The sequence below is a fragment of the Sminthopsis crassicaudata genome, chromosome 2 (assembly GCF_048593235.1).
Source record: "Sminthopsis crassicaudata isolate SCR6 chromosome 2, ASM4859323v1, whole genome shotgun sequence".
NCBI lineage: Eukaryota > Metazoa > Chordata > Mammalia > Dasyuromorphia > Dasyuridae > Sminthopsis > Sminthopsis crassicaudata.
The window spans coordinates 520,382,195-520,397,313 of record NC_133618.1 but is presented as its reverse complement, the minus strand read 5'-3'; the positions used below and the strand labels follow the sequence as shown (position 1 = coordinate 520,397,313).

General features: G+C 35.6%; 1 protein-coding gene across 6 annotated transcripts in view; it reads left to right on the top strand.

Moving 5' to 3' along the window:
• Nucleotides 1-15,119, top strand: part of SHC4 (SHC adaptor protein 4) — a 167,821-nt gene that overhangs the window by 117,648 nt on the left and 35,054 nt on the right. For 4 of the 6 annotated variants that reach the window (XM_074294449.1, XM_074294452.1, XM_074294450.1 and 1 more), the window contains exons 8-10: nucleotides 10,910-11,036; nucleotides 12,855-13,026; nucleotides 14,291-14,355. The exons of 1 other annotated variant lie outside the window; for it this stretch is intronic. In XM_074294449.1, the coding sequence (XP_074150550.1) occupies nucleotides 10,910-11,036; nucleotides 12,855-13,026; nucleotides 14,291-14,355 (364 nt within the window). The remainder of the gene's footprint in view (nucleotides 1-10,909; nucleotides 11,037-12,854; nucleotides 13,027-14,290; nucleotides 14,356-15,119) is intronic. One more of the 6 variants, XM_074294453.1, reaches the window with a different exon arrangement.

Here is a 15,119-nt window from a genome sequence, read left to right as displayed (position 1 = left end):
GCTAAATAACTTGCTGATCTGCATCGATAGTGGTGGTTTCCTCACCAGAGAATTTCCTGCCCAGTGAAATCATGGGTCTAGTTTAAAAAAAGAAAGAGAAGTATTTAGTATGGAAAAAAGGATGTTCATGAAATTACAAACTTCAATTGGCTAAGAGGCCAAAAAAATAAATATGCTAAGTACCAAAAAAGTGGTGCAGAGAACAAATTTCATTGGAGGCTGGCAGGGCAAGTGAAAAAGGCTTTATGAAAAAGGTAAGACTTGAGCTAATCTTGGAAAAAAAGTAATAGAGAAGAGTGGGGAGGACATTCTAGATGATGAGAATCCTGTAAGGGAAGGCAATGAAACACGAATCATATGTAGGAAACATTTTGCTAAGTATTGAGCCATTATTGCATTTTTACAGTTATGGAAACTTGGTCTAAGATGACTTTCCTAGGGCCACAAGGCTAGTTAAATATCTGAGGTAAGAGTCAAGGTCAGCTCTTCCTGACTTCAGCTATCTGCTACATTACAGAGCTTCTCCGGTCTCGGTGACCCTGCTTTTTTTTTTTTTTTTTTTATTCATTTTTCCAAATTATCCCCTCCCTCCCTCCACTCCCTCCCCCCCCCCCATGGCAGGTAATCCCATACATTTTACATGTGTTACAATATAACCTAGATACAATATATGTGTGTAAATACCATTTTCTTGTTGCACATTAAGTATTAGATTCCGAAGGTATAAGTAACCTGGGTAGATAGACAGTAGTGCTAACAATTTACATTCACTTCCCAGTGTTTCTTCTCTGGGTGTAGTTGTTTCTGTCCATCATTGATCAACTGGAAGTGAGTTGGATCTTCTTTATGTTGAAGATTTCCACTTCCATCAGAATACATCCTCATACAGTATTGTTGTTGAAGTGTACAGTGATCTTCTGGTTCTATTCATTTCACTCAGCAACAGTTGATTTAAGTCTCTCCAAGCCTCTCTGTATTCCTCCTGCTGATCATTTCTTACAGAGCAATAATATTCTATAACCTTCATATACCACAATTTACCCAACCATTCTCCAATTGATGGACATCCATTCAACTTCCAGTTTCTAGCTACAACAAAAAGGGCTGCCACAAACATTTTGGCACATACAGGTCCCTTTCCCCTCTTTAGTATTTCTTTGGGATATAATCCCAGTAGTAGCGCTGCTGGGTCAAAGGGTATGCACAGTTTGATAGCCTTTTGGGCATAGTTCCAAATTGCTCTCCAGAATGGCTGGATTCTTTCACAACTCCACCAACAATGCATCAGTGTCCCAGTTTTCCCACATCCCCTCCAACATTCATCATTATTTGTTCCTGTCATCTTAGCCAATCTGACAGGTGTGTAGTGGTATCTCAGAGTTGTCTTAATTTGCATTTGTCTGATCAATACTGATTTGGAACACTCTTTCATGTGAGTGGATATAGTTTCAATTTCATCATCTGAGAATTGTCTGGGTAACCCTGCTTTCTTGACATCTGCCTTTAATCCTAGTCCGAAGGGGTGTGAGCTAGCAAAGGACTGTAAGATACTGAAATAATTGTTTCTGAATCACCAGGAAATGCTGTCTTGGGGGAAGAAATTCACACCCTTGAATGTCAGTGCCTGAGACAAAGCCTATGCCATCTTGCCCTAGATATGATTCCACTAACTACCTTTCCAACTTTATTCCATTCCTCTTTTAAGGAAAAGAAAATCACCATTTTTGTCAAGTTGAACTGGCTTTTGCCTCTTTCTGTATGCTTAGTACTTAGCATATTGCCTGCCATACAGGATGTGCGTAACAAATATTTATTGATTGAAATTTAAAACATTATATAAGTGGCAGCTGTTATTAATATTGAAGGCAAAGGATTGGGCCACCTTCTTCCCAGCATGATCACAACCATGTCAGAAGCTCTCTTCTGGGGTCTGCTGTTCTATACCTCAATCCCCTTAATTAAATATACCTCACCCTAGTTACAACTGGGATAAGCAAGGATCTGACTTTTGACTTTAAAAGTGTAGACTTCAAAAACCAGGCTAAAGAGTCTGGACTTTATTTCATGAGTAATGCGGATCTTATTCAATGTGTGTGGTGGGGAGAGCTGCATGGAGTGTGTGAGATGGGTACAAAGCAGTACTTTTGGAAGATTACTCTACCATAGTTTATATGATGAATTAGAGAGAATGGAAGCAAGGAGACCAGTTAAAAAGCAATTGTAGTAGTTGAGGTGGGAGGTAATGAGGTAGTCATGGGAATAAAAAGGAAGGAATAGAGTGAAGAGAGCTTTCAGAAGAAAAATCATCTTTATGTCCTTCGATCTCTCCCACAAATTCATGAAATGTTGATTAACACACGAGTTCAAATCCCTTAGAGGCCAGAATAATAACCACTATTTCATATCAAAATTGACTCACTCATAAGACATATTTCCAGGCTATTTGCATCAACTATACTGATGACATTATACAATGTCTAGCTAAGACTGCCTTAGCCATAGGCTGACCTCTGCCCAGAAGGGGCAGGAGGTTGATGACAGAAATGGTGTGGAACATGTAAAAAACATGTGGTAGTTCTTGCCCTAATCCCATAGCACCACCTAATGGCTAACTTTGAAATCCAATTTTTCTGGATTCCTAATGAGAATTAGAATTTGAAGTCAGGTTTTTTTTGTTTTTGTTTTTAAAGTTAGACCTAATTCCTTATTAGCTAACAAAACGATTCTTAGCCTCTTCCCCCTCCAACATACTAAATTAAAAAGTAAAGGAAAATTCTTTGTTATATGATTTAATTCTCCAGGAAGGGAAAAAGGTAATTATACAAAGAGAAATGCAAGTAATATAGAAATAAAAGATATCAATAAAATTTTATTTTAAAAAGACAAAGAAAGAGAACATTGACTTCTAGATCATTGGATCGTGTATTTAAAACTAGAAGGGATCTTATACTAGCTTTATTCTTCATTTTATGAATGAGGAAACTCACTTGACTCATAAAGGTCAAAGAGATAATTGATTTGCTCAAGATCAGCCAGGTAATAAGTATCAGAATCAGGACTTGGGCTCAGAACCCTGGGACTTGTAATCCAGTGCCTTTTCCTACATCAGCCTTGAGCAAGACTACAAAGATTCTTTGAAGCTAGGAAAAATGTCTGGATGTGGATTCACAGTAACACTGTCAAATGGAACTCCAATTTGGGAATTTCTGCAAAAGACCCTATACTTCTAATACTTCAATGGCTTTGTTACATTTCTTCCTTTTATAAGTATAAGACTAAGCAATCTTGAGCTTAGCTTTCTACATCATGAGGAAAGCTTTTTGGTCGTGGCTTTTTACTGCTAAGTGAGATAGCTGTATTTTAAGACCCCATTCTAACCATCCAGAAGGAGATCATGGTCCTAACCCATCTTTTGGGTTAGGTTGACCAATGGTATAAACATCAGTCCAATAAGTAAGTAGCCATCCAAGAGGAGATCACAGTCCTAACCTCTGGGCTTATATCATGAGTCAGTCATCCAACAAGCATTCATTAAAAGCCAATTATATGTGAGGTGCTGGAGAGGAAAATACAACAGTAATACAATACATAATCTCAAGGAACTTGTATTCCAACTGGAGGGATACAACATTCACAGTTGAGTAAATAAAAGAATATATTACACTGATGACCTGAAGCATTAGGAAACAACTTCATAAAGAAAGTAGCATTTGTACAGTCAAAGTAAAAAAATTTGGTGAGTACTTATTTAATACCCATATTATTAATGTGTATGTGAAGATGTGAAGAAATTTGGGGAAGAAATGCAATTATAATTAGAAGATAGAGTCCTCAAAGAACTTACTTAGTTGGAATAAATGGGAAGCATATTTTAAAAGTTTGAGAGATATAGTTTCTGGGTAATTACATTTTATCAATAAAAGGAATAGTCATATGACCCTCTCTCTTCGACCAAAGATAATCGTGGCAGTATATTCACAGGTTATATGCCCTTGGAAAAGTGGATATACTGGAGAATGATAATCAACTCTGATTGCTTAACAATGATTTTAGTGAGGAGAGTTAACATCTCATTCTTGGACAAAGGGATTACTTCCACAGCCAGAGCCTTTGGCAACCCAGACAAAGGATCTTCCTCCACCCAGATTAGTTTGAGTAGAAAACTAGAGGCTAGAATTCACTTTATATTAGAAGTCTGATCTAGTTAAGTACAATAGCAAAATCCAGAATGAGGACAATGCTAATCCCATTTTTCATCAGCCCTGTCCTAGAGACACTAGGCTTCAGAGAAGCAAATAGGATAGAGAAAAAAAGTTTGGGTCTGCCCACTTTTAATAGTTGACTATTCATATGAAAAAGAAATAATCATTTCTCTCAATACCAACTGAAGAATATTCTGACACAGCAGCACGGCAAAAAATGGAAATGAAGGCATCCAGAAAAAATGCCCACGTGTTCTTGAGAGTCTCTGTGTATGGGCTAGGGTGCTGGTCCTGAGGTGCTAAAAACCTAGATTCAAATTCTGCCTTTGTTACTGACTCAAAGTCTCAAAACTCTTGGAGCCTCCAGCATGTCTTTTAAGACATTTTTTAAGGTTCATCTTGACAGAGGGAGTTCTAACCCTGAGGACTTCATAAATCCCTGAATTATTATTGACTTCTGAATTAGATAGGAGCATTCCTTTACGATTAGATAGGAAAAAGCATGCTTCCAATGAAGCATGACTCCTTTGCCAAGGTGTGAATAATAATGAATATGTGAATATTCTAACAAATTAAATTTTTATTTTGTTCATTTTCTAAAGATAACATAGCAATTGCTGGATTGTCCAATCACTTTTTCAGCTTCTTGGCTAATGTGTAGCTGTTACTTTAAGCATGTGGGAAATGGTAAAATCATGAGTCAGAAGTAGCATTCTATAAGAAGATGATTTAGAAATATTTAGAAGTAAGAAAATAAATTTAAAAAAAATTAATAGAATTTTTAAAACTAGAACTTGGAGTTTATCTAATTTAACTTTTTCATATTTACAAGTAAGGAAACAGGCCTTGAAGGTTAAATATTTGTCCAAAGTCAAAGTAGCTAACAGAATCCTTGATTTGAAGGGAAAGTCTAATAGACTCATAAAATGTTTAAATTTAGAGATACCTTACAAGTCATTCAATGAAAACCTCTCATTGTACAGTTAAGGAAACTGATCATACAATGAGGCCAAAAGATTTTTTAAATTACCCTTAAATACATTGATAGAGATAATGTTAAAACATTTAATTCAATTCAACAAGCATGCATTAAATGTCTATGATACAACAAAGCCATGTTATAGGGGAAAAACACCTTTTGTTCTTATGTTCCTAACTGGATTTCCATAATTATGGCAACAGATTTAATTTCCAATCCCAGATTAAAACCTGAGATTTTTAAAAAAATAAATTCAAGGAACAGAATTTTAATAACTAAAGTGCTTAAAAGCTTATTGGTTGATTTCATATACCAATTGTTTTAAAATGTCGAATGATGTAGCTTTACTATTAGAATTATAAGAAATTGAAATTAATTTATTTATGAGAATTTTATGTGATTCTTTGAGATAATTGGAAATATCCTGAAGTTTTGCAAAATGAAATTTGGAAAACATTTATGAGAATTAGTACTCTCAAGTTCTATAAAAGTCATATGATGAACTGACTTCTCTATATAACTACAATCTTTATCACTGCAAAATGAAGTTTAAACCATAGGTTTAAAAGGGCCCTTGGGTGTCAAGTCATCTAATAGCCTGCTTCTTCTGTCAGGTTGCAATTAAAAATCACCTCAGAAGATTAAACTTGTATCCTTTTTCTTTAAGGTCTCCATAAAGAAGATTGTGAAAATTTTCTTGAAGACATATTTCAATGTCTATGGCAGACAATGGAGGGAAGTTAAAGAACATCTAGTTCATTCTCCTCATCTAACAGATGAGAAACTAAGGCCATGACCTAGCAAAAGCATATAAATACTTATCAAAAATATTGATTTACCCAGGATCACATAGTAGTTAGGAGTTAGTGACTAAAAACCATTTCTCCCAATTTCTAGACCAGTACACTTTTTACTAGTATTATTTAGTACTTTACTTTTTCCTCAGTTACACATAAAAATAATTTTTAACATTCACTTTTAAAACTTTGAGTTCCAAATTCTCTTCCTTCCTCCTTCCCTCCCAGTGCCATTGAGGTGAGCAGTTTGACATAGGTTATACATGTGTAGTCTTGCAAAACATTTCCATATTAGTCATGTTCAGAAAGAATATATATAGACTCCCCCCCCCAATCCAAGGAATTTCAAGAAAAATAAAGGAAAATTTAAAAAGTATGCTTCTATCTATATTCAGATACCATCGATTCTTTCTCTGGGGATAGGTAGTATTTTTTTTTATCATAAGAAATCCAGATTGCATTGCTGAGAATAGCTAAGTCATTCAGAGCTGATCATGTAATGTCATTATGACTTTGTACCCAGTACATTTCACTCTGCATGCCTCATGTAAGTCTTTCCAGATTTTTCTGAGAGCATCTGCTCAACATTTTTTATAGAAGAATAATATCCCATTATAATCACATAACACAATTTGCTCAGACCATTCCTCAACTAATGGGCATTCCCTCAATTCCCAATTCTTTGCCACAAGAAAAGAGCTGTTATAAATATTTTTGTACATTTAGATCCTTTATCTTTTCTTTTTTTTTTTTTTTTAAAGTCTTTTTTGGGATACAAACATTGTAGTGGTTTATGCCTTTGAGCATAGTTTCAAATTGCTCTACAGAATGGTTGAATCAGTTCACAACTCCACCAACAGTGGAGTAATGACTCATTTTTCCTACATTCCCTCTAACATTTGTCATTTTTCATTTCTGTCCTATTAGCTTATCTAATATGTATGAGATAGTATCTCAGAAATGTTTTGATTTGCATTTCTCCAATCAATAGTGAATTAGATAATTTATTCATTTAACTATAAATGGCTTTGATTACTTCATTTGAAAACTATTCATATCTTTTGATTATTTTTCAGTTGGGGAATGGCTTTTTTATATAAATTCAACTCAGCTCTCTTTAACAGAAACTTTATCAGAGAAACCTCCTCCTTTTTTTTTCAATTACTATTGCTAACTATATTTCCCTCTATCATATTCCCCCTCATCCTATTTATTCTATTCTCTCTCTTATCGTTCCTCTTCAACAGTGTTTTGCTTCTGACAATCTCCTTCCTAAATCTGCCTTTTTTTTCCTATCATTCTCCCCTTTCTTCTCTTATCCCCTTCCCCTCCTACTTTCCTATAAAATAAGATACATTTCTATAACTAATTGAGTGTGTATGGTATTCCCTCTTTGTGTCAATTGTGATGAAAGTAAGGTCCCTTAACTCCCCATAATCTCCTTCTTTCTTCTCCATTGTAAAAACTTTCTCTAGCCCTTTTTATGTGAGATAATTTTCCCCATTCTATCTCTCCTTTTCCTTTCTCCCAGTACATTTCTCCCTCACTCCTTGATTTTATTTTTTTTAGATAACATCCCTGCATATTCAACTCACAGCTATGCCCTTTGTCTATTTATACTCCTTCTAACTGCCCTAATAATGAGAACGTTTTTATGAGTTACAAGTGTCTTCCTATGTAGGAATGCAAACAGTTTAACCATATTAGATTCCTTATGATTTTCCTTTTCTATTTACCTTTTTACACTTCTCTTGAGTCTTGTATTTGAAAGTCAGATTATCTATTTAACTCTGGTCTTTTCATTAAGAATGCTTGACGAAGTCCTCTATTTCATTGAATATTCATTTTTTCCCCCGAAGAATTATATTCCATTTTGTTGGGTAGGTAATTTTTGAATTTTAATCCTAGATCCTTTGCCCTGTGGAATATCATATTCCAACCCCGCCCTCCTTCTCTCTAGTTCTTTAATAGAGAAACTGCTTAATCTTGCCTTATCCTGACTGTGGCTCCATGATACTTAAATTGTTACTTTCTGGCTGTTTGCAGCATTTTCTCCTTAATCTGGGACCTCTGGAATTTGGTTATAATATTTCTGGGAGTTTTTATTTTGGAATCTCATTTAGGTGGTGATGGGCAGATTCTTTAAATTTCTATTTATCATCTGGTTCTACAGTATCAGGATATCCTTGATAATTTCTTAAAAGATGATGTCTAGACTTTTTTTTTTTTTTTTTGATCATGACTTCCAGGTAATATTAAAATTATTTCTCCTAGATATTTTTCTAAATCAGTTGATTTTCTAGTGAGATATCTCATCGTTTTCTATTTTTTCATTCTTTTGATTTTGTTTTATTGTTTCTTGATTTCTCGTAAAGCCATTAGCTTCCATTTTCTCAATTCTAATTTTTAAGGAATTATTTTCTTCAGTGAGCTTTTGTACCTCCTTTTCCATTTGGTCAATTCTACTTTTTAAAAAGTTTTTCCCCCCAGTGAATTTTGTGCCTTTTTTTCTCATTTGGCCAATTCTGCTTTTTAAGTTTTTTTTTTTTCCTCATTGGCTTTTTGTATTTCTTTTAGCATTTGTTCAAGTATGTTTTTTAAGGTGTTGTTTTCTTCAGTGTTTTTTTTTTTGGGGGGGGGTGTCTCCTCTACCAAACTATTGACTCATTTTTCATGGATCACTCTCATTTCTCTTTTCAACTTTTTCTCTACCTCTCTTACTTAATTTTCAAAACCCTTTTTGAGCTTTTCCAGGGCCTGAGACCAATTCATATTTTTCATGAAGGCTTTGGATATAAGAGCTTTGACTTTGTTATCTTCTTCTGAGTGTGTGTTTTGATCTTCCTTATCAACATGATAACTTTCTGTGGTTAGAATTTTTTTTCTGTTATTTTCTCATTTTCCCAGTCTATTTTTTTAATACAGTCTTTGTTAAACAAAACCTTTGTTTAAAGGTCTTTGCTTCCAGAATGGAGGATTCATTATCCCAAGTTTCAGGTGTTTTTTGAAGTTATTTTCAGAGACGCTTCTAGGGAGCTATAAGTTTTTCATTCTTCCTAGAAAATAAAATCTAAGAAGAGGTATCTTTACTATTCTCCTAAGCCTGTGCTTTGGTCTGTGAGTGACCACAAGCACTCTTTTCTGCCCTGGAACTGTGACAAGGGTCCCCACTCCACTGCAAGCACAAGATCTGGTGTGTCAGTGCTCCCCTTCACCCTAGGACTGCCACCAAAAGACTGGAACCCAGATCCAAGAATGGCAAAGTAACAGAGTCCTTCCTCAGTGCTAGCAAAGACCCCCCCATCATCTCTTCTGACCAGTTTTTTGACCCCTTTACTATCTGTGGACTGAGAGCTCCTGAAGCAGATGTTTCCAAAACTGATGCAATGGTTCCCAAGACCTGTTCCTAGTTTGCTGGAGCGGGGGCTGTGCTGGTGTAGCCTGTGCTGGACTGTGCTGCACTCTCACCTGACAGACTTTTCTAGCTGATCATCTGAGTTTTTTTTTTTTGTTTTTTTTTTGCTGGAAAAATATTTCACCCTGTCCTTTTGTGAGTTCTGTTGCTTCAGGAATTGTTTTATGGCATTATTTAAAGACATTCTGTAATGTTTGGGGAGAGCTCAGACAAGTGATTTCTTTTTCTTCTCCATCTTCTATTCTTCACTTTTAATTAAAACTTCATTTTCATAACACCAAACTCAACAGAGTACTTTATTTAATAAGGGTCAATGGTGAAGATGGAGGAGAGATTAATTCAGTTTCTAGATAATGCACTCTTATTTATATGTCCCAGTAACCTGCTTGCTTTTCTAACCTTGAATCATATTGTTAATTGTATTTAATAGTGTTCTATAGTTGCCTTTATCCTTTTTTTGCTTGTGCAGAGCCAACCTTGTACCTGTAACTTCTTTTTCAAATATATTAAATGTAATTTTGGAAGACCCTGGGACAAATAATTATTACCCAGTTGTAGCTTGACTTGAAGTTTATAGCATTGAATGCCAGAAAATAGTGAGGAGCCTTACTTTGATTTATGCAAATCATATGTTCATTTTACACAAGTTTCTCCTGCTGGAAAAGAGGCATAAGAAAACCAAATCCAAGAGCAAAATTCATAAAATGCCTTGAGATATCTAGTTGGAGGTGCTTCAGGAATTTTTTTTAAATCATATGTGTTTTTTATGGCTTCTTCTCAAGATGTGCATACAGCATTCACCAGGTGAGCTTACACACCTGAGCACATCTGGCTCAGATTCTGTGTCCATCAGAGTATTCAGTGCCTGATCATGGTGTGAAGATGACCGTGGCTTCTTGGATATTATGCCAATGGAACACAAGCTCTGCCAAGCTCTCTCAAGCTCCAAGGTTTTGAGGATGATCCTGGCAATAGGTTACATATTTGTTTTCAGAGAACCAGTCTAATGAAATCTGGAGGGGCTACCCACAAGAAGGCTAAACACCAGGTGACGTAGGATTTGTTTAGCCACTGCAAGTCACAAAAACTATGTGCTAAGAGGTGGAAATTACACCAGTCTTAGTGTCTTATGATTATGGAGCTGGAGCTTGAAAAGAACTCAGTATCATCTGAACCAACCCCTTTATTTTATAGATAAAGAGACTGAAATCCAGAGAGGTTCAATAACTTGAGAGGTAGAGAGTATTAGTAGAAAGAATCTCCACACTGGCAAAATCACATATTCCTAAAGAATGGAAGTAAGTATGCTTTTATGGAGTGTGATGCTTCAGTATGAGGTGATATATATGGTATTCATTTGGACATTTCAGAGATGAAAGGTACTTATGGAAAAACAAGAAAAAGAGAGAATTCTACTTGCCTACAGATTTCTTCTGATAATATTTTGAATTAATATTTCCTCTCTTATAGAAGACTCTTAGTAATATATTCTTTTTTTTTTTACTCCTTCTTATAGCCTGCCATATTTTGGAATGTCCCAGTGGAATGGCTCAAGCTGTCATAAATACCATAGGGCAGGCTTTTGAACTCCGATTTAAAGAGTATTTGAAAAATCCTTCTTCTTTGAATATTCCCAGTGAAAGGTCAGCCAAGTGTTCTGTAATTGTTTCACTTACTATGTTTTGCTTTTCTTTCAGATAAAATGTGGTTTATGTAGAATGGCTCACAAACAATGTGTTTTATATTTTTTCCATACATGAAGATGTTGTATCAGACACAAAGTTGTATTTCTAACTTTTCTTCTGTCTATCCCCATCTTGATACTATTTTCTAATTTTGTGAATAAGGTGGTAAGTTCTAATTTAATCCAGATACAGTATATTTTTAATAGCTTAATTTTTTAAAAAAATCAATAGTTCTTCCATTTTCTTCCTATATCCCCCATGCTCTTTACATTGTAAAACTCAAGAACAAAGGAGCAAGGAACAGGAATAAAGTATAAAGTATAATGAAAATCAAATGAGATAATGTACCTAAAGTGCTTTGTGAATCTTAAAACTATGTCAACATGAACTATAAGATGATATGTTTGCCTCATGTTGCATAGTGATATTCAGTTTTCTGAAAGTCTTTGTCTTCTTTAGTTTTGCATTCTGCAAAATTAAAAAAAAAATCAAGGTTTAAAAAAAAACAAAAACCCTGTTTCCAAGTTGAACAGGTTGTGATGGAAAGATCTAGTCATGCTATCATGGCTCAGCACTTTGGAATGGAAAAAATCTTTCTGTCCTGTCAGATGCTACCATATGTGGAACAGGACATCAACTAAGTCTAAGAAAGTAAATTCTCAGGCCCATTTATATGTAGGGTTTTCCCTATAATCTGTCATTTTCATTCTTGTTCAAATAAACTCTGGCATGGAAAATCTTCCTTTAGAGATGAGCAGCAAGGGAATACAAGAACCCCTTGGTCTTTAGTTTGTTCTAGGAAAGGGCAGAAGCATGTCAGTCAATGCTATCATTCTGTTGGAGTGTAATAAACCCAAGTGATGTGGCCTGTCAATGACATCACTGAAGTCCAAAGATTAGATTTATCATTTTTCTTTTTAAAAATGCAAATCTTTTACTCACTCCTATTTGGAAGAAAAATGCATTTGTTTTTGTACCCTTATTCAATTTAAAAACAAATGCATGTTTATATAAATCCTACCCACATGTCACATATGGTTTTAATATTTCTTTATAAGCTCTATATACTTCTTCCAGATTTATACCGACAAGATAACTGGCTATAACTCCCACATTTTTTCTTATTTTGATTTAATGAACTGAGCTAGGCTTTCTACTGAAAGAATCATATTGGTTCTTTAGGCAAAGGATTTTAGAAAGAAAGTGATAGCATTCTTCTGGAAGAATAAATGCCCTAAAGCAGCTCAAGAAGTATTTATGTTCTTATGTTTCTTATGACAAAATGCCCACCCTTTAAATTTTTTTATTTTAAATAATTAACAGAAGAAAGTGTGAAACATCATTTGTTGTACCATTTTGGGGCTGTCATCATTTCAAGAAGTCAGTGAAAATGAAAGAATTTAGATATCTGAATTTTCCCATTCAAATGTTTGGTACAGTGTTTGGTAAACTACAGATTTATAGATTCATTTATTCAAATCTTGTGTGCAAAGCACCTTGGGAGGTGCTAAATTATCACAGCAAAATCTGTACTATATTGATAGGTCCTTATTAGTAGGAATAATGAATCCCCTGAAGTGATCTTATGGATTCGAATTTTCATTAAAGTTATACCCATTTTAAATAGTTCTATCCCAAAGGAAATAGGCAGGGTGAACATATAGTTTGCTCTAATCAAGACCTAGCTGAATCTCCCTGACAGTATCTATTTCTTCTGAATGTCTACTAGTATTTTGATTCTTGACCTAGTCTGTTGGTTGTTTTCCCTCTTTTCAGGGAGGAGGTGAATATTGAGGACAATACAGAGGAAAAAGAAGAACATGAGTATTACAATGAAATTCCAGGGAAGCAGCCACCTGCTGGTGGTGTTTTAGATGCTCGAATGAAAGTTCAGACCACAGAACAAAGAACTTACTGCCCAATACAATGTGAAAAGCTATGCTGCTCAGTAAGGAAGTCTTCCTTTGTGCTAGAACTGGTGGGGGGTATTTTGCTATTGTGTGTAACCTATTTCATTTTCCAGTTTCAAAAGTCACAGGATCATAGCTTTAAAGATAGAAGGGACCTTAATCAATAGGGAAATTGAGGCTCAGAGGTTGTTTCAGCCACGTGTGACTCTTCATGACTTCACTAGAGATCTTCTTGGTAAAGTCACTGTAGTGGTTTGCTATTTCCTTCTCCAGCTCTTTTTACAGATGAGGAAACTGAGTCAAATAGGGTTCAGTGATTTGCTCAGGGTCATACAGCTATTAAGTGTCTAAGGCAGGATTTGAACTCAGGTCTTCATGACTCCCAGTCTGGTGCTACTTGGGTATCCTGAGATACATGCTTGATTGAAGGTCATAGAGCAAGTTATGGTCAAAACCACTTCTAGAATCTTGTGTATAGTAGCAGCTGACACATCTCTCTTTCCTTTACTTTTTTTTTTTTTTTTTTTTTAAGAGCACTAGATTTGGAGTCAGAAGACCTGAGTTCAAATCTCAGCTCTGTTTCTTAATACTTGTGTGACTCTGAGCAAGTCATTTAATTTCTTCAGACCTCCCTCAGTTTCTTTATCCACAAAAAGAGAGTTGGATGAGATGAACTCAGATTTCCCTTTTAGTTTAACTTTATGATCCTATGAATTATTTCAGAGTAACTTGAGTTTCTTTTACTTCTATTTCCCCTGTATTTATTTCCCCAATCCCAATTTCCCTCATGTCTATATTAGTATCTAAATTGCACATGATAATAGAAATTATTTCTTATAAAATTATTAGATTGGAAGAGAATTCGGGGGGGGGGTATTTAATCCATGCCTTATCTTTAGAAAAGACTGATTCAAGTCAAATTACCAGATAAGCCTAATAATAAAGATCTCCAGGTGAGAGACAATTGTTCTCTGTCCATTATTTGCCCAGGTGTCCTAAAAACCAAAGTCTCTATCTAGGATCTTGTTGGAATTCTGGAAGCAGATTATAAATTCAGAGGGGCCCTTTTCAGCCAGTATAGCCTTCTCTATAGCTTCTGACCAGCCCCACTGGGCAGCCCCAGACCCAATGTCCTGTAGTCAAAGCTCCTAGTTTATAGTCCAATGTTTATTCTCTTCTCTTACACAAATGAGTAAGGCAAGAGTGACCCATTGTATATTATTAGGGGATTATCAGTATATTTTGAAGTTTTTTGCACAGGGCTATTTTTGTGACTGCTTTATGTTTTTCTCATTCTTTCAGCCCCGGAACCCCAAATGCAGCAGCGTATATGAAAACTGCTTAGAACCCAGCAGGGCAATAGGTAGGTGGAATTGATTCCAGTTTTGTACTTCAAGCCATAAGGAAGGGTGTGGTATTTTACCTTTAGCCCTCCATGGAAAAGCCTGCTCTGTGTATATATCCATTCATAGACTCTTTTGGCTGCAGGCCCCACAGAGAGGAAGGCCTTAAAATCCCTTATATGTGTCTCTTGGAAGACTTGTAGGTTTTGCTTGCCCTTGGGTACCCTGCCATGCTAGTCATACTACTTTATGGAGCGTCTCATTATTTTTACATATTAAATGCTGTCTCTCAAGCAGAAAGAGGCTTCCTCTGCTTGAGCCAGGAGAAAACTTTCTAAAAGGGAATGTTATTTGGAAGAAAATCTTAATGCTCACCCCTGAAAATGTCTTATTAAAAACTCTTAGGTAGGAGTTAGCAATAATCCATGCTAGTTGTGATTTGGCTACAGCATAGAATACTTTCTTATTCTGAACTTTGGTGGTCTTCTGTGAAAATACTGCAGATACTTAAAAAATACTAATTGGCAAATATTAATTCAATCAGCCATCTGTAGTCTGTATGTTATAGCCTGCAAGAACAGTTACTGTATTGTTATCCCAGATGACTAGAGAGTTGCACCTAGTGCTTCTACTTCTCAGGCAGCAGAGTTGAGAACCCACCATTACCCAGATCTTCAGCAGCATAGATGAAAACCTACTGCTATTGTTCTTCAGGAAGCAGAAGTAAGAGACTAGTGTTACACTGCTTCTCAGGCAGCAGAGATGAGAGCATAGTGCTATTCCTCTTC